Consider the following 13,138-nt stretch of genomic DNA (forward strand, 5'->3'; position numbering starts at 1 on the left):
ATATTTGATGTGAAATCTACATTTACGAGTTAATATTTGGGGAGACAAGTGTCCACTTGTGTTTACATCAGTGAATTGATAATCATATTTGTGAAATACAATATTATGAAAACATTAACATATTAAGAAGTTATATTTTTGAAAGGTAACTTAATACTTCTTTCATTTTAAACTGGACTGAACTAGAGCTCCAGGGACCATCCTTAAAAGCCAAGTCCACCTTTGACCATATGGCAAGTTAAGTCTCCTCACGCTGATGTTTTAATGATCCAAACGAGAGTTTCACTGGTGTCACTATTGATTCAGTGACACACAAACACATCAGCAGCAGGAAGAGAGAGAGAGTGATGCTGATGCTGATGCTGTGACCTTTGCGGCTGCGCTTTCATCAGTGCGCGCTGGGAGAAATGGAGGATGCGTCCTTCGGGAATCTTTCATCGACCATGTTTATTTTTCTAAAACGGGATCAAATATTAAAAAAAAAGAAAGAAAACAGGATGATAAACTGCTCTCACACTGACTGACTCTGGACGTAAATAAGCTCAGGTAAGAACCGGACCGTGTTTATGTCTAATTATGTGACATGAAGTGACGTCTGTGCTGTCACGATATCGCTGTACACATCTGCATCTGTTGTCATGGCTACCATTTTCCGTGTGCCTCCGAGGCTGGCATCATGATGACGTGAAACACTTTTTATTTGCTCTGATTATATTCATTTAGCTGTGGTTTAAAACGGAAACGTTATGCTTTTCTAATTAAATACAACACAGATCGGCTGAGCACGCGCCGTGCTGCCTTCACTGATGTCGGGAAAGTCGTAATTATTGTAATTATTGCGATTTGGTAAATGTGACGTTTTTAAGCAGCGTCATCTTTGGTTCTAAAAACAAACACATAAATAATAATTGTAATTATATATGTGAAGTCTACATTTGGGGAGTAAGAAAGAGCTGGATACATTTGAAAGAGAAACAAAATTAACTGGTTTTAAATGTTTTCATTGAATGGAAAGTGACATCACAAATTACATGAATAATAAAGTAAAACTAAAGAACATTTAAAAGGCAAATACTTATTTTCATATTCTTTGACAATGTGAAATAAGTCATTTTATTTTCATTATTTTAAGGGCATTGACAGACAAAATAAACCCATTGTGGAACGATTAATTAAAGTTTTGCTTATATAAATTAGATTGTAAAACATCCTGGGGGACTAGTCAGCAAATAGTCATATACAATCTACAGTCTGGACTTGATTTGCAGGCTGCGTGTTCTCCAGGAAAAACAAAAAGAAAAAAGTAATGAATATTGTGTTGCAGAGCCAAATATATACACATTTATATTTGTAGGTTTAGTTCAACAGCATTTTCAAAATATTATGTCAGATGTGATTAAAAGAAAGTGGACAATTAACATTAACATGAATTAATATAATGAAAACTGTTCATATTTAGCGTGAAGATTTTTGCAGTCAGTGTCTGACGTCTCATCTGCATATGCATTAGTTTGGTCTTCTTTCTGAGGTCCAGTCATACTGTTTATTTTTACTCCATTAGCCTAAAAAACCCTTCCCCAAAACGAAACCAAGCGAGGAAAAGAAGAAGGAAGAAGAAAGTACAACTGGTCTTTTAGGCCATTGTTCCAGGGTGGGTATGGGGCTTTTCAGCCACGGAAATATTTAAGCTTTTTTGGCAACAATCAAAAGAAATCTTAAGATGTATAAATTATTTCCAAAAAGTAGACCTCATGGTATACATCCCAGTATATAATACAGGGGGTTTAAAGGCAATAATAACTTTTATTTCCCTTTAAATCCTCTCCCAAAATATCTGCAGTTTTGGACAATCCTAATAAATAAGCACAACCCCTCCAGTATAATGGTACCCGCTGTTTATGAATGAGATAAAGATACAGTTTATATAATTTATTGTTTATTGTATTTTTTTATATCTATATCTATATCTATATATATATTTATATCCAATTATTTAATCTGTCACATATATATTATTGGAAGATGCTCTGAAAGTGATGGTGTTTAATAATCCCATTTGGGATTATACCGTATGACACAAACCTAACTAACTAAATTGACATCTTAAATACACCATTTAACTCAATATGGGCCATGCATTTTGACAAAGACAGGTGTTGGTGATCACATGAACAGTGGCTCTGTTCACTTTATGTTCATCAGAACACAGTGTGACAGTGACAGCACATGTGCTTAAGCTAAGGAAGCTAAATGGAACTCAGCCATCATTAATTTCATCGTTTACACCTGTGACCTGTCAAAAAGGCCTGCTGAATACATTTAAACTCAAAGAACAAAGGTTTATTTTTGAAACAATATCTAAACTACAAAGCATGAAAAGTGCATTTGCTTAAGCTGAATTCTAAAATTTTTTCTTTGACAATTTGATAATTCTTCTGCTGTTTTAATGACCTGTTTTCAAGCATTTTGTGTTGTGAGTTTTGAAAGGTGTTGTTTAAACAGAGTTTATCACGTCGAGTTTACGTGGTGCCCGTGAAGGCAGCACCTTACCCGTGTCAAGGAGAATGGGCGGGGCTTAATCGCCTGACCCCACGAGCGAACATGTATGATGTTAGAGTAGCGCAGTGTTGAGGCAGACCGTGGAGACCGGCGGCAGGTAAGAGACTGTGGCTGACTTTGAACTGTTTCCTTCACGAAGTGGACCGAGGTGTTTGTCTTTCTCTGCCGGTTTCCGCTGCATGTTTACCGGCGTTACACACTGCTCCATGCGGTTGCTGAGAAAGTTGAGGGATTGGGCAACAGCGCCGTGTCTGTGTGTGTGTGTGTGTGTGTGTGTGCGGCGTATGTGTTGTGTGTATTTACCGGTTATTCGAACAGACAGTGTTTGATGTTTCTGTTTCGTTGACTTAAGGTCGTTTAAACGTCCACGGCTCCATCACGTCACTGTGAAACTAGCCGCCGTAGGCTGGTCAGCTAGCGCAAACCGCTTCGCCTGAAATGAATGACATGCTGGAGCGCGTGGGGACTAATTGGCTAACGTAACAGTAGCGCTGTGTGTGTGCTTATGTTTTCTATCGAAAATGCCAAGAAATGATGAATGACATGATGTTAAAATGTGTTTAAACTGACTAATTTGTGCCACACAGAGAGGCCACGGCCATTTAATGTCATTTCACTATCATATTACATTCATAAACCTGTTCTGACAGTTGGTCGTTCGCAAGGGGCGGGGCTAGTTAAGACGAGCACGTTGTCTTTATCTTCCTTCTGTATTTTAGCCTTTTACAGGGAATGCACAGGTGTTACTGATTACATTAACAATGGGGAGGCCAGATTGAACCAGCTGTGAATGCTGAGTCATCATTTCCAAACCTAGTGCTCTTGTTTTCTTAACATTCTGTCATTATAATATTCAACTATTCTCATTTTCAACTATTCATATATCCTACACACGTAATCTGTTAAAAATGATAGATGGATATATTAAAGTGCTTCCCTAAGAGCCACAAATGATTTGTGAGGTTTCATTTGGGGTCCCTATATATATATATATATATATATATATATATATATATATATATATGTATATATGTATATATATATATATAAACTAACATCATTTTAGTTTACCAAACATCCAATAATGATACTAGATGTTACAGATATGGCTGTAAAATATTGGCGACATTATGCACAAATTTAGCTCTTGTCACGATTTATGCCATTAAAGTGTGTCCCGATATAGAAAGTTTGGGAAATTTATAGTATGTGTTTGTATTTGCAGTATTCAAATACCAACAGTACCACCCCGTCAACAGTGATGCCAGTGTTTACTGTTATCTGGGATGTTTATATATCAATTTACAAAATCAAAAACCTAAACTAGTTTATTATTCCGCTGCATATATCACTCTAGGATTGGGTGAGATGCCATCTAACACCAACTATTTTGTTGATTGATTCATCAGATTGAATATTTTTTTTCTTAAATATTTAAAACAGTTTTTCAGCTCCATAAATGGGACTGTTTTATGGTTTCTCTGCTCCATCAGTACTCATCTGGATCATTGTTGTTTGTGGAGATTTGAGTCATTTTGAGTTTTGGGAAATTTGCAGTCCAAATACTGATTACAATGTATTACAAATGACAATGTACACCTGTGAACGCCTAATGTCAGAATTTCAATTTGTAAACAAAACATTTCCAAGACATATTTGGTAAATTATTTCATTTATACATGCTATTTAAAACACATACACGCACATCTTAACTAAAAGGTTGGGAAAATTCTGCAAATTAGTTTCATCCATCTGTGGGTCCCGACCCAGGGTTTGGGAATCACTGATGTACTGCACATGGTTAATAGCTTTTGGTGTTTTGTAAATTTAGTATAACCATGTGCAAACATCTCACATGTTGATCACTTCCTCAGAGCCATTGTTGAGCAATAATGAGCAACGTTATGGTAAAAAAAAGCACCCAGTCAAGATAACATACATTTATGTGCACAATGGGGGTTGCTTTTATCATACGTGCTTATTATTGCACAACATCTGCGCTGATGGGACTCGGTGCTCTTCCTGGGTCTTCACAATAATAAGCCTGACATCATCACGAGGGACAGTGACTTTGTCTGTTGCTTTTTTTTGGTCGATGTGATGACTTTGTTGTGCATATTCACACAGAGCGAAGTAATTATACTGTGGTCATTGTAGCATTGCTGATGGTGTGAATATTCTCACATAATCAGAGATACACGTTAATCTCCCAGTTATCTGCTCTGACGAACTGTACCATCTTTGACGGGCTAATGATTACACACAAACTTGGCAAATTATCACTTGTAGCTTACAGAGAAACACAGTGACTAAACTTTCCTTGCAACCACCACCCATTTCTGCATTTCTCAATTCAGCAAGTATTCTGATTTTACACTTTTCGTGTTGCAATCTCTTTCTCTTTGCTGCATGTGAACACAAACTGTGATGGTTTATTTAGGTACCTATTTCATAAAACAGGCCATGGTTCAGCTGGGAGTTTAATGATTAGTGAAATCAGTGGCCTTCTGGGTCTATATAAGCAGATGTGATTGCACAGATTCATAAAATTACGACAGTAAATCATTTGTGGCTGCATTCAACCATCATGTTCTCCACACAGACAGTGTCTTGGGCTAATCTTGTTCTAATCTAATGTTTAAGTTAAAAAAACAATAATAGTCATTTATTAGGGTCAGTCCAGTTTATAATTGATTTATTTAATTTGGATTCTGTCACATCCCTTATTCGACCTTTTTGTCATAGACTGTGTAGATTTGTTGTTTCAGCAATACTATTCATATTTCTCAATTACTTTATTGGGACACCTCCAGCAAATACAGGAAACATGTATGCAGTTTTAAAATGACACATTTTTCCGTGGGGAAAAAAACGTTCTATTAAACAAAGTGTCAAGTGTTTAGTGTGACCTAACCTTATATTTAAACAATGACACAGTAGCTCTGTTAAACCTGGAGTGGAACATAATTAATCTTACTAGTAAAACCTGCGTTTGTTTAATTTCATGTTGTTTTAATTTCATATCTGCTGTTGAAAAAGGTCTATTACACCAGGTTTATTCAAGGCTAGCGGGGATTGCTCTAAGACGGCAAGTGAAGCTCTGTTTCCTTTTTAAAATGTTGACAAATATGTACTGTGTATTATTCACATTTCAATACTAAACGTGCGCTAGAACTAGTGACACGTTCTAGTTCACGATCAGCCGTTTATCACGAATGATGGTGATTAGACAAATGAGGCAAAAACGTCACTTCCACAGAAGCTCAGCTTCTCTTGGAGTCAATGGAGCAGTGGGTGGGTGTGGACACTGGGCTTCTGCATGATGATTGGAGGCACTGTCCGAAAAGGCGGAACAAATTTTTGATTGACAGCGTTGCAGAAACATACACGACAGTAGAGCCTTTTCTGCCTCAGTCCTGTGTGGATTTTGTGAGGGACAGACAGACAGACGACTTTATTGGGAAGCCTGTAGACGAATAGCTGGTCGTTGTGTGTTATTTGCTCAGTGATATAGCCCATTTTTGTTTGTATATAAAAATCATTATTGCGTTTCCTTAAAAAATGCACCTAATTTAGCCAAAAGATAATTTCCTCACAGCGTCATGTAATCATGACAGCGTTATTTGTGTTGGTATTGGTTGAATTAGCATAAGCTAATACATCTAGTATACAGCAGCACACACACCCCTGAGGTTTCCTTTAAAACCATCTATTGTAAACAAAGTTATTACCTAAAATGGAACAAAACCTATTTACATGCATGAAAGAAAAAGATCTTGCATGATGGCACTCATTTTACACATTTTAGCACCATCATGAACCCTCATAGCATAATTTTAGTCATTAGTAACCATTACTTGTTGCTTAAATGTCAATATGTCTTGATTTGAGTGTTTGGGGACAATTGGAACACCTGTCTTTTGTTACAGATTTCTTGCTGTTGGCATTCCTAACTTCAATTTCCACATTATAAATTAAGATGGTGGTTATAATGACAATAAATTCTGTTAAACATTGGCATGGTAGGTGTAGCATTTAGCTCTAAATGCTGAAGGACAGCCTTGCAGTGCTGCTGTTTTATTTTAATTTTCCGTTTTTCTTTTCCCACCCATGTCTAACTGATGTTTAAGACCTTTGATAAAACTCAGATCAGTGTGTCCTTTCTAAACGACCCTGAAATGATATTAAACAGCTTTATGCATTGTTATGGGTTTAAAATACACAGACACTGATACAGAATAAGGCTGATTTGCAGTCAATGACAATGAGGAGATATATGGTCCTGTTTTTCTGGTTTGCCCTTTAAATCCCTTTTTCTTCCGTTTAAGTGCACACACACTGAGTCTATAAAGTTCACTGTCTGTGATGGTTAGCTGAGAAAGAAGAAAAATGGGATTAACTTTAAACGCTTGTTTTTCTCCTTCATTCAGAGGTCGTATGCAGCTGCAGACCTTCCCATGCTCTCTACCTGCTCTTTCGTCAAACGGCAGTTTTTTTCACCACCTGACACACAAAACAGGAATAAATGCAGTCCGTGTACCCGGGTTGCCAGGCAACCATGACCCCGTGTGACCTCCTTGTGTGATGTCTTGTGATGCAACCGCCCTCTAACATTTATACAGAAAGACAGGTCAAGTTTAAAACCCGAACAGTGTCACCCACAGCCCACTGGTCAGACGGGTTTGGTTGGACTTAAAAAGAAAATACAACTGGTTTCAGTCAAAAAACGGCAAAGAAAGCACTATTATTTTTAAAAACAAACTATGAACAACTCAACTGTATAATTTCCCACCATCATGCCCTCCCTCTCCCTCCAAACATAGGTTAGACTTTACCTATGTGTCATTTTTCTCCCCTAAATGGCTGTAGTGCAACATTAAATATTAACCTACAGTATAAATCAAATTATGTTTCTGTCAAGCTTAAGGTTCCTTTCTACTGGCCAAAATTTGTTATATATCCTTACCTTTTTTAATTCATTGCAACTTTTGCACATTTTAATTTATTTAGTTTAAATTTATCTGTCTCTATAAATTAAACAGGTATACAAAGTATATAAACCAACATCTTAATGTGGACACGTTAAAGTTTTAAGCTTTACAGGACAATGAAAATTAATCTCTGCGGCTTTGGCTTTCATAAAGGGTCAGTGATCATGAGTGATGTAGTTATTGATATAGTAGAGAGGGTATTATGATATTCTTGGATGAAGCAAAGCCTGTGCAGTTTCTATCTTCTTAAATGAGATGACTGTCTGATGAAGTCATGTAACTGTAAATTTAATAACTTTACATGATTGTCGACGTTTGTTGGACGAAACAAGCAATCCAGGCTCTCTTAGGGCTTTTGGAAGTTGATAAATGATTTAGCCTTTAGGTAAAGACACAACATAAGAGAAGATGAAGTTCTATGACATGCTGTACAGGGTTAGATTTGAACCAGTGAAGTCACAGCAGGGTTTAACGTTTAGTCCTTCACAATTTGAAGCTATTTAATTAGCAGACTGCAAAGGCTTTCTATCACTGAAAGGTTCCATTATTTTCTCATATGTATGCTACCCTGGTTGAAAGTGATTCATTATTTGAAGTCCTCAGCCTCCCATTAGAAGAGCTTTGATGGCATCACATCACAGCTAAATGCTCCATCTCATTTTGAACCTATTTCACAGTAAATATTGAACTTAAATGTGACTTTAATAAAAAAAAAAAAAGATCATATCATTGCAATAGGCAGAAATGTTTATTTTTCTCCAAATCTTTCAGCCCTGCATACGTACATACTTATGTCAAGTAGCTTGTTGATCAGTCATGTTTTTTTTTGTTTTTTTTGTAATTTGGGTGAATTAGGCCTCGGGAACCTGGTGCAGAAGCTAACAGGCTTTTGTGTGAGTCGTGTTCTTTTAAGCTGAACTTGAGGCTTACCATTGTAAATTCCTTTCACATGTTCAAATACGTGTGTGTGTGTGTGTCAGCTCTGCATGCTGGGATTTCTAGTCTGGTTTTAACAACTAAACTCCTAATAGTCAATGATAATTTAAAAGTAGATGGAACACCCAGTCCAATAACCGATAATTGTTGTGACAGTTGTTAGACAAAATAAAGATTTTAGCTTCCGGCTTATTTCTTCCTAATAAAATTGTCTGTGATTTACATTTTATTTTCTAAGTTATTCTTGGAAAATAAAATGCATGTTTTGTTATCTCTCTTTTTTATTAGTTATTCTAATGAAAGGTTTTATTTAGTTGTTATTAAATAAAACACATGTTTTTGTTACCTTTTTTGTTTTTAGCAGTATAACAAAGTTCATCTATACAGAGCAGCTAAAAACAAAAGGGAGTTTTTTTTTTTCCTTCATACACAATAGTCGCTCAAGTCTTGCATAGCACCACTTCCTTTCAACCTGGCTTTCAAAATAAAAGCCTTTTTTTGCTGGTAGGTCTTAAAATATTTATAAGAGATTACAATTTGGTACCTTGTAAAATAAAATACATATATTTACCAGTAAAGAATATTTTACAATCAATTAATTGCACTGACAACATGAAAGACGTCCGTCTGATTAAAAACAACACTGGACCTCTGCATTTAATTCTACAGTTCTCTGTTGTGTTGCTCATAATGTAACCTGCACAGTTGTATACATGCTGAGACTTGTATGCATTTTATTTTTGTTATATTGCTGTTTAAGAAAATTCTATTTAATTAACTGTTTCCACTGTAAAATATTAGAGTAATACCACTAAGACTTGAACCAGTTGCACTTCTGTTCCTCACAGTCAGATCCAGGTGGATTAGAGATTAGACGTCATGGTAACAGTGGGATTTATGAGGGTCGTGTCATTTGAACACTGCTTGATCAAACCAGCACCGAGTATTGCACAGACACTTTGATTAGCAGTGTCACACGCTCACAGCCTCACACATGCTCATGCTGGCAGAGTTGTGTCGAGCTCTCTGTCTGTACTCTCAGCACTTGCAGCTGCCAGCATGTGAATATGGCTGCTTTAGTGTCTTTCTGAAAACACAGTTGTGCGTTTGAATTTAACAAGTGTATGAGCAAGTGCTACTGTGCAGTCATTGTTTTGTGGGTTGCCCTGACTCTTCCAGCAAGTGACAGCAAGTCAAAATGAATGAAAAGCAGCCTCTACATGCAGTGCTACTGATGTCTCTTATATTTCTTATCCAAATTCTGATATCACAACCTTATGCATCGACCAATATCAATATAATAGGCTTTTTACTTCTTTTTTTTGTTTTTACAGTCACGCTGTACACTGTTGCCTCACAGTGACCTTCATGTAGAGAATAAAGTGGTAGACAATGAGAGTAATTGAGTGTTTAGTGAAGCAGTTATGTGATATTTGAGTTGCTTGGATTGCATCAGATTTGTATTTTCTTTTAAAATACAAACCAGTGATTTTGACCGCTATTGCACAGATATAGATATCGTGTAGACTCATCCCCTATACATTAAACACCGTTATAATAATAGAGTATATATTTTTTTAAGAATATTAAAATGGTTTCTGTGATGCTAAACTAAGTCCATTCGTTGTGGACGAAAAGGAGGTCACATTTTGTTATTATGGAAACTGATCGATATTTCTCGCCCTCTCCTGTATTTTAAGGACGAGTGTAGAGCTGCAACCAAAGATTATTTCTGTAATCGATTAATCTGTCAATTATTTACTCGATTAATCGAGTAATTGTTTGGTCCATAAAATGCAAAGAAATGCAATAATCGTTACTACAGGGCGAATATCGATATTTTAATTAACAAATGAACTACCACTTCACTTCATCTCTCCTCATGGTGGCGCTTCTCAAATGAATGGGTGAAAGTTACTTGGCCGCACTGTTTAATGGACGTTTTGTTTTCTTCACTTATCGTATTGTGATATTATTGCTATCGTGTATCGTGTATCGTAATCCCACCCCCAATATGCCAGTTTTTTGGTTTTTACTGATCTCTCTTGCATTTCTTATCTAAAAGTCAAACACTACACACACACACACCTGCCAAGTTTAAAGCCTGTCAAGCAAACATTTTGACAGTTATGCAATTAAGAGCTAGGCGGAGGTATTGTGCATAGATAGATGGATAAAACAATGAATTAATCAATAAATAGATGTGAGAATCTGTGATCAACACCATATTTCCTGGGAAATCCTCACTTTGGTTTAATATGATGAAATATTGTGTATGGTTTTCTGTTTCGTGGATCCTCAGATAATCACAGCGTGGAGTGTCCACTGCTGACAGAAAAAACAAGTTGTGTCTCTTACAAAAACATAACCAGGTTTAGGGTTTTTGTTTGGTTGAAATGGAATCTTTGTGCAGATATTGAATGATCTGTAACAATATTGTCATAGGTCACTTTTCTCTTGTCGTTTTTGGATTAGTTTGCTGAAACTCTCCTTTGCTTCCACAGTGATGATGATGGGATTGGACTGAGACTCTTACCTTTTTTAGAGAGCACACAAGCACTGAGCCTCCAGTGTGAGGTGGAGCGGCAGCAACAGCTTGAGCTCAGGCGTTTGTAGTAAGTCCACTGCTATTTTCTTCATGTTCACCTTTTATAACATATTATTGTTTTGCAGCACTGAAAGAAATGACAGTTTGTGATTATTAAGTGCTTTTTCTATGAGAGAATTAAAAAAGTACATGTTTTTTGCTAGAGGTATATTCCCCAGCAGCTTTATTTAAGCATCAAATCTGTTTTATATTGTTCTCTTATTTAAAGCAGATTCTGTAACCCACTGTCACTGTCTCTCCACTTAAATCACAAACTATAAGTCATGTGATATCCCGTGGTGACTTGTAGAACAATGATTAATGTTTCTGTTTTAATGAAGTGATTTAACTTTTTATATACTGTGCAAGATTTAGAGCAGATGCACCCATCGGTCTACTGTCTGTACGGAACAGCAGCTACAACTGTGCTATTATTATAATAATATGTTTGTTATGATGCTGTATTTGTGCCAAATATTTAATTGAATGAAAGTTTGTTTTATATTTTATGGCCTGCCTGTTTTGTAAAGCGCTTTGTACAGTGAATGTTGTGCAGTGCTCTAAATAAGTTGTTTTTGTCATTTTTCAGTGTCTGATTATAAATTGAGTGTTATGATTTTATTAAAGAAACCTATGTACAGGTTTATACTTTGAATGATGCACAAATACTTTTATTTAGACACTAAACTGTAAAATATTGATGTCATTTGCAATTCTCTTCAATATTTACTTATCAAATATCAAATCATATTTTAATTTGTCTATTCTAATAGTCCATATATTTCTATAATGTATATACATAGATGTGAAATGGTTATTTATTACCTACCTTGACTGTCTTTGCTGCTGTGTTTCGTTAGTTATCTAGTATATACTGTAGCTCTGCTTCATCTCTGTTTTATGCATTAAAATGTGGTTTTTTTTTTTACCCTCCTTGCATTAACTGATCCTGTTTGCATGAAAAATGCTGATCCATATCCAAACATGAAACAATATCACTGTTGTGCTGCTGTTTTTACACTGACTGGGATAAAGTTGCTTCTTGTTATTGAATGAAAACCTGGCTCTCTGGTGTTCTTCCTGCAGCCGGTCTCTCCTGGGTGCACTACCCTCTCTGACTGCAGAGGCAGTGCGTCCGTGCGTCCTACAGCTTTCACCGCACCGACCCCCCCGCACTCTAGGGTCATCATGGGGGAGGTGGCCCTAATGCAGTTCACCACGGTGGATTACGTCATCTTCGCCGTGCTGCTGGTGGCCTCGGCTGGCATCGGCCTCTTCTATGCCTTCTCTGGTGGTCGCCAACGCACAACACAGGTACACTTTGATGTCAGAGCCTCAAAAGATGCTTTTAGGCCTCCGTGCTTTTGTGACAGCCAGTAAAAGGAAGTGTCTTTGTCCATTTTAATATGAATCCCCTTTTTGTAAACCCAATATTTGACGATGGCCTTTTGGGAAATTTCTTCCAGTTTAGTGAAATCCTTGAACTGGTCAGAATTTGGTGGATAAAGATGGCGATGCACAATATTGTTCCTATCCGATGCAAATTTTCTTCATTTTGAGTCAATAGGTTTGTTTGCCAATATCCGACAACACATTTTAAACCAATATTGGCCAATACTGATATTGTGGCGATATCGTGCACCCTGAGACAAAGCTCAAGGTCGCTGTGATGATATAAAACTTGTGTGATCTAGATCTTCTTACAAGTGTTTATCTGGTAAAATGAAGGTCGAAGATCAAGGTCTCACACATTTTTTGACCTCTTGAAACATAGACAGGAAAACGCAGTATACTTACATTAAGTGCAATAAATACAACAGCAACACAGACACGTGTGACATATAGACTGGTCTGATTATGATTAATCTTTACTTTTTATTCCTTTTTAAGTACGTATATTTAGAAATGTGGTCTAATTTGTTTAATCAATATTTGTAAAAAAAAGTGTATATTAGGGATTCAAACAATTGTTCGATTACTAAATGAATCGTCAACTATTGTGATTATCCCTATATTATTATTAGGGATGCACCGATATGACTATTTCCGCCGATACCGATATTAA

The 13,138-nt window shown here is 36.5% G+C and overlaps 1 protein-coding gene across 2 annotated transcripts in view; it reads left to right on the top strand.

Moving 5' to 3' along the window:
- The first annotated feature begins 397 nt into the window (after positions 1-397).
- slc5a6a (solute carrier family 5 member 6a) overlaps positions 398-13,138 on the top strand; it is a 24,703-nt gene continuing 11,962 nt past the window's right edge. Inside the window, exons 1-3 of one of the 2 annotated variants that reach the window (XM_044048971.1) lie at positions 398-546; positions 10,991-11,101; positions 12,160-12,387. In XM_044048971.1, coding sequence (XP_043904906.1) covers positions 12,262-12,387 — 126 coding nt within the window. In that variant the 5' untranslated portion in view covers positions 398-546; positions 10,991-11,101; positions 12,160-12,261. Of the gene's footprint in view, positions 547-2,587; positions 2,657-10,990; positions 11,102-12,159; positions 12,388-13,138 lie in introns of those variants that run through there. The other variant, XM_044048970.1, reaches the window with a different exon arrangement.

Source organism: Solea senegalensis, linkage group LG17 (assembly GCF_019176455.1).
Source record: "Solea senegalensis isolate Sse05_10M linkage group LG17, IFAPA_SoseM_1, whole genome shotgun sequence".
Lineage (NCBI taxonomy): Eukaryota > Metazoa > Chordata > Actinopteri > Pleuronectiformes > Soleidae > Solea > Solea senegalensis.